This window comes from Galeopterus variegatus, unplaced genomic scaffold, assembly GCF_000696425.1.
Source record: "Galeopterus variegatus unplaced genomic scaffold, G_variegatus-3.0.2 Scaffold17994, whole genome shotgun sequence".
In the NCBI taxonomy this organism is placed as follows: Eukaryota; Metazoa; Chordata; class Mammalia; order Dermoptera; family Cynocephalidae; genus Galeopterus; species Galeopterus variegatus.
In genome coordinates this window covers 3,223-9,454 of record NW_007744105.1, presented here as the reverse complement: position 1 = coordinate 9,454, position 6,232 = coordinate 3,223, and the positions used below count along the sequence as shown (strand labels likewise).

General features: G+C 54.7%; 1 protein-coding gene across 1 annotated transcript in view; it reads right to left on the bottom strand.

The window, feature by feature from the left end:
* The window catches only part of LOC103582811 (neurogenic locus notch homolog protein 3-like), a gene marked incomplete at both ends in the record, with an annotated part of 13,502 nt that extends 7,854 nt beyond the window's left edge, over nucleotides 1-5,648 (bottom strand). The window contains 12 exons of the mRNA XM_008564303.1: nucleotides 328-393; nucleotides 491-507; nucleotides 590-825; nucleotides 912-1,044; nucleotides 1,605-1,658; nucleotides 1,787-1,875; nucleotides 2,807-2,954; nucleotides 3,077-3,278; nucleotides 3,650-3,875; nucleotides 4,846-5,001; nucleotides 5,438-5,551; nucleotides 5,638-5,648. Coding sequence (XP_008562525.1) covers nucleotides 328-393; nucleotides 491-507; nucleotides 590-825; nucleotides 912-1,044; nucleotides 1,605-1,658; nucleotides 1,787-1,875; nucleotides 2,807-2,954; nucleotides 3,077-3,278; nucleotides 3,650-3,875; nucleotides 4,846-5,001; nucleotides 5,438-5,551; nucleotides 5,638-5,648 — 1,452 coding nt within the window. The remainder of the gene's footprint in view (nucleotides 1-327; nucleotides 394-490; nucleotides 508-589; nucleotides 826-911; nucleotides 1,045-1,604; nucleotides 1,659-1,786; nucleotides 1,876-2,806; nucleotides 2,955-3,076; nucleotides 3,279-3,649; nucleotides 3,876-4,845; nucleotides 5,002-5,437; nucleotides 5,552-5,637) is intronic.
* Between the last annotated feature and the right edge of the window lie 584 nt (nucleotides 5,649-6,232).

The window sequence follows — 6,232 nt, the reverse complement described above, 5'->3', positions numbered from 1 at the left end:
GGACCCCAGAACGGCTGGCGGTCGGGTGGGGAGAAGACAGAAAACAGCGGAGTAGGGGAAGAGGAGGGAAGGAGGAAGGGAAATGGAAGGACGGGGAAGAGGAGCGAGGGTCGAGAGAGGAAAGAGTGAGGGTCAGGACTTGGGAGAGGGTGAGCCCCCAGCCTCCCCATGTCGCTCCCGACCTCTCCCTTCTCCACCGGAGGCCCCACTTTGCAGATGAGCCCCGCCTTCCCCAGGAGCCCTCGCCTCCAAAGCCCAACCTCACTCCCTCTCCCCTCAAACCTCCAGGTAACTTCAGTGTATCCCAGGAACCACATTCCCTCCCACCCCTGCTCCCCTAAAGCCACGCCCTCCCCGGAGGCCACGCCCCCACTCTTCTCCCAGAGGCCACACCTACCGGGACGCAGTGGCAGGTGGAAGTCAGCCCACCCTCAGGACCCAGGCACTGGCCTCCATGCTGGCATGCCTGGGACTCACAGGGAAACAGGACAGTCTGACAGCAGGGACCTGGGCGAGCAGGACAGATGGATCAGCCACAATGCGGGAACGACAGGCAGGGTCCCAGGCCAGTGCCTTCTCCTATGCTTACCTGTGAAGCCAGCATGGCAAAGGCAGCGGGAGCCCCCACCTGGGTCCTGCAGGGACAGGCACCCGAGCGACACTCGTTGATGTCAGCCTCGCAGCGCATACCGGTGTACCCTGGGGGACAGGAGCAGCGGAAGCCACCCACCAGGTCCACACAAGTGCCATTGTGTAGGCAGCGGGGGCCTGAGTCCAGGGGAGGGCCTGGGCCACAGTCGTCCTCATTAATCTCGCAGAGCACGCCTGGAGGAAGGGAGGAGGGGGGAGTAGTCAGGAGGGGATAAAGATTCAGCTTCCCATCCTGTCCCCCAGCCCTGGCCCTGGCATACCCAGCGTCCCAGGGTGACAGGAGCAGAGATATCGAGCCATGAGGTCAATGCAGGAGCCCCCGCGCTGGCAGGGCTGGGAGACACACTCGTCCACGTCGTCCTCACAGTCGTCACCAGTGTAGCCAGCCGGACACTTCAGTGGAGTGAGAGAGGGACCCATTCAACCCAGAGGGACACAGACATACCTGGACATACCTCATGAAGACACAGAGAACCCCAGCACAAAAGGACCCATACAAGACGTCCAACACACACAAGCCCAATGTGCATGACAAACACAGACACAGACACACCCAGTGAAAGGAAACACACCCAGACGTGGAGGGCCACAGACACACCCAGTGCAGAGGGACACACACATGCAAATACCCGGGGAAAACACCCAGATACCCCCAAGACACACAACCAGAGATGCAGAGATGCCCAAAGAGAACCCACGCACAGAGACACGCTTAGACATACCCCGGAAACAACCGAAGACAGAGACACACTCAGACACAAACACCCAACATCTAGCCAGAGTGACACTCACAACGATACACCCAGATTTACAAAAGCAAAAACCCAGACACACCTAGAGAGAAACATGCCCACGCCAAGCCATAGACACGGAAACATGTGCCCAGACACAGGCAGACATACCCGTATCAGGCATGACCAGCTCCTCTTTCCTGTCCTGGGGTGCACCCTTACCTCGCACACATAGCCCCCCATGTAGCCGCGGCAGGTGCCCCCATGCCGGCAGGGCTGGGCCAAGCAGGGGTCCACCTCGGCTCACAGTGGCTGCCCGTGCGGCCCTCCGGGCACACACAATAGTGGGAGCTGTCCTGGTCCACACACTGCCCGCCCGCCTGACACAGCTGCTCCGGCCTCACCCCTGAGAAGAGGACACGGGCATCAGGCACAGAGGCGGCGACACCCTCTCCCCTCTTTCTGGCCCCATTGCACACATCACTCAACATCCCTGCTGGCATCAGTTCCCAGGGGCTCACCTGTTACACTTTCCTCTGTGTAACTGAGACGGAGAAACAAGAAAGAAAGAATTCGCTCAAAATACCATCAATGAGGCCTGGAGGGACTGCCACCCATCAGGGGAGCAGCCCTGATCCAAAATCAGCCTTTCTTTTTATTGACAAGACAAGGAAGTTTTACGAGAAAAATCAGTTGATTCAATCATCGAAGAAGGACATAAGGACATAGGCAATGTTACAAAAGTTGTCCATGGCTAAGTATAGCTTAACAATGGAAACTAGTAATATCAGTAAATTAAAGTAACATTCCAAAGTACAATTAATAAAAAGAGCTAAATTAGTCAAACTGACTCATTATCTGAAGTATGACCTCTCCTTAAACAAAAGTTACACTCATGATAAAATCTAAATACAATTATCTCTAAGGTTTCCGCCAACAGACAGCTTGTCCCTAGCAAACATTTTTTCCACAACTTTCCCTTCAGCAATTCTTAAAATCTCTTAACAGGACCGGTATGACAACCACCTGTGATCCCTAAAATAATTAAAGTGCTCAATCCCGTACCTAACCAGTGATTAAGAGTTGACTACATGGGCTTTGGCCACGCTATCTATGGGCTGTGGCCCCCTGTCCGAGGGCTATTGCCCCATACATGCATTTACCTAAAAACCTTATTCTAAAATCAAATGAGAATCAAGATTTTTCACCCACTACACTCACCCACACTCCACCGGGTTGTCACTCACACCCCCAGCTGGCACGGTCTCACACACACACCATCCCAGCTGTCTGATGGTGACAAACACACACAGCCTCCTGGCTGGCTGTCACACACCCCATTTTACCCTTATTCGGCTCACTAGCAAGAGGTGCGTGTACACACCCCCGGAGCCCCACACACCCAGCCGCACCCTCCGCCTCACCGATCTGGGCTGCGGCCTCCCTGCAGGGCAGGCTTCGGATGTCACAGAGGCGGCCGCTCCAGCCCGGGGGACAAAGGCAATAAGCCCCGGTCTGGACACAGCGACCCCCGTTCTGGCAGGACGCGCGGCTGCACCCGTCGACCAGCGTCTGGAGGGGACACCCTCAGCGTCAGAAACCGTGCCCCGGCTTCTCTCCCAGGACCCGGGGCAGTCCCCTCCCCAGGACACCCCTGCGGACTCCTCCCCCAGGACCCCAGTGACCCCGCCCACCTGGCACTGGGTGCGGGTGAAGCCCTCCGGGCAGGCGCAGCGGTAGCCGGGCTGGGCCGCGCTGCAGACGCCCCCGTGCAGGCAGGGCCGCGAGAGGCAGGGGTCGGCCTCATGTTGGCAGTGGGCGCCCGTGTAGCCGGGGCGGCACCGGCAGCTGAACGAGTTCACGCCGTCCACGCAGGTCCCACCATTGAAGCAGGAGCTGGGGGAGGGGGAGCGGAAGGGGTCAGGCTCCGCCCCCTCACAGGCCCCGCCCTCCTCCTGGATCCCTCTCACCTTTGGGGGCCTCCCACTCTGACCCGTGCCCCCACGAGATGCTGCAGCCCCAGCAGAGGGCGTTCCGTAGCCCAATTTACCAGGTGCTTCAGCGCTAAGGCGGGAGCCACGTGGAGGCCCCGCCCCCTCAAGGACCAGCCTCTCTAAGGTGACCTCCACACAGAAGCCCTACCCCTATCTCGGCTCTGCCCCATCTGTCATCAGTCTTTAGGTGAGTGCCGAGAGGAGGACCCCACCCTTGATGTCCCCACCATCTGACGCCAGAGTCCCTGAGCTCCAAGTAGAGGCTCCGCCCACCTGGGGCTGCAGTCGGGCAGGTTCCTCTCGCAGTGGAAGCCCCCATAGCCCGGTGGGCAGGTGCAAGTGAAGGAAGCCACGTGGTCGGTGCAGGTGCCCGGGCCGCAGGGGCTGCTCAGGCATTCATCCACATCGCGGGCGCAGCGTGGGCCAGCGAAGCCCGGAAGGCAGGAGCAGGAAAAGGAGCCCACCCCATCCTGACATGAGCCGCCATTCAGGCACGGGTCTACGGACAGGAGGAAGGAGGTCTGGTCACTCACCTTGCCCACCTGCCCCCACACAGCCCAGTCTGTCCCGCCCAGGCCTTGCATAGAGGGGAACTCGGAAGAAAACCAGGTTCAATTGGGAGGGGGCACTTTTGGTCACCGGGGTCAAACTCTGTCCCCTTCTGTGGTCTCATCCCCACCCCCTGCCCCCGCCTTATCTGGAAATCACACCTATGTGGAAAGAGAAGGAGGCTGGGAGAGCTAAATGGTACCCAGCATGTCTTTTACACTTCCAGCTGCCAAACACATGCTAGTAGTTATGCCTGCTCTACTTCCCGGGCTTAGCACAGACCTGCACTGGCCAGCACTGTGGCCACCGGCCACATGTGGCTACTGAGCCCTTGAAATTGTGCCTGGTCCGAATTGAGATGGTCTCGAAGTGTAAAAGACACACCGAGTTTTGGATTTCAAAGACAGTAAGAAAAAAAAGGTAAAATATCTAATTAATTTTTATACTGATTGCAAGTTGAAATGTTATTTTTATATATCAGGTTAAATGAAATATGTTATTTATATGTAATAACTAAAATTTAAGTATATGAAATTTGATATCACCCTTTTCTTTCTACATTTTTCACGTGGCTACTAGATCATTTTAAATTGCATATGGGGCTTGGCCTTGTCTATGGGACAGCGCTCCTGGAGAGCTCTCTGGGGGCTTTTATCTCATACCTGGCACAGTTATGACTTGCTTACTCTTAGGGGCAGTGCACAAGCTTCAGAGTCAGACAGACCTGTGCTCCAAGCCCAGCTCATCACCTTAATTACTTAGTGACCTTGTGTGAGTCACTTAACCTCCTTGGGCCTCAGTTTTCACATAAGCAAAATGAAAACAGTAAGAGCTGTAAAGGTGAAATACAAGCACAGTGCCAGGCACACAGATCAATGTGGTCCCTCGGGCAGCACCCCCAAGAGCTCCGCTGCACTCACTGGGGCCACAGTCATCAATGTCCTGATCACAGGAAGGGCCAGTGTACCCCCCGTGGCAGGTGCAGCTGAAACTCCCCTCCAGGTTGGCACAGGAACCATGAGGGCCGCAGGGTGAGGGGCCAGCACATTCATCCACATCCTGCTGGCATCGTGGGCCTGGGGGTGGGGAGCAAGGTCACACCTAGAGTTAGGGGGTGCCTGGGGCTCAGGAAGAACCTGCAGGCTGAGATGGCTGAAGGCAAGGACATGCTGTCATTTGCCTCCTGGAGTTTTGCATATGCTGTTCCAGAACTTCCTTCTCCCTGTCTCAATGGATAGTGAATGCATACTCTGAGGTCTGCTCCTCCAGGAAGCTGTCCCCAGACCCTCAGCCTGAGTCCTAGCATCCCTAGCCCCACATCCCCTCCTCTTCTTCAACGGTGACCCACATGGGCTGTATCTGTGTCCAGCTATCTTTTTCTAGAAGGAAGAGGCCCTCAAAGGCAGAGCTGGGGGTGAGTCCTCCTCTGGGTCCCCAGCATCACCCAGTATGGGGCAGGGTTCAGAGAAGATGAAGGAGAGGAGGAGGAAGAGAAAGAAGTAGTTTGTGTACCTTGCCAGCCAGAGGGACAGGAGCAGACAGTCAGCTGGCCAGGGGCAGACTCGCAGTGGCCCCCATGCTCACAGGGGTTCAGGGTGCAGGGGGACAGCAGCTCACACTGATGGCCTGTCGGGAGGGCAGGCAGAGAGAAATAGTCTTAAGAGACTCCCTGTTTCCACCTCCTCCTCCACTGTCCCCCCATTGACACTCACCTCCCAATCTCCTGGAGGTGGGGGAGAAAGAAAAGCAAAAAAGAGGGAAATGTAAGAGGAAAAGAAAAAATCAAATGCCATAAATATATAATGTTGTTTCAAAATAAATAGCATATGGGAATAAGAGAAAAACAGTTGATTATAACATTCAATTATTTCTTTTTCTTTTTCTTCCTCGACATTTAGTTGCTCATGTTCCCTACAACTTACATTTTCTGTGGTTTTCCTAGATCAGCTTTGCTTCACTTATAGTGATGAATTCGAATGTTGATATGTGATGGTGATTGTGTGTGTGTGCGTGAAATGAGAGGGAGAAGGAGATGGAGAACAAAAATTGGGAATAAATGTAAGAGAAAAGACTGCACTGAGTTTTTATTACTTTAAATATTTGTACCTAAAAGACTGAGCTCCAGACAGACATGCCTGACATTTAGGTAGTGGCATTGAAGAGTGACAGTGTATATTTGAGTGTTATAAATTCTAGCCAGTCGATAAAATTCTCTAAGTAAATTGCTTTACGGTGAAAAGGTAATGAACTTTTTTTGTAAGGTCACATAATCAGTTACATGTTTCAGAATGATAATCTCACACCTCT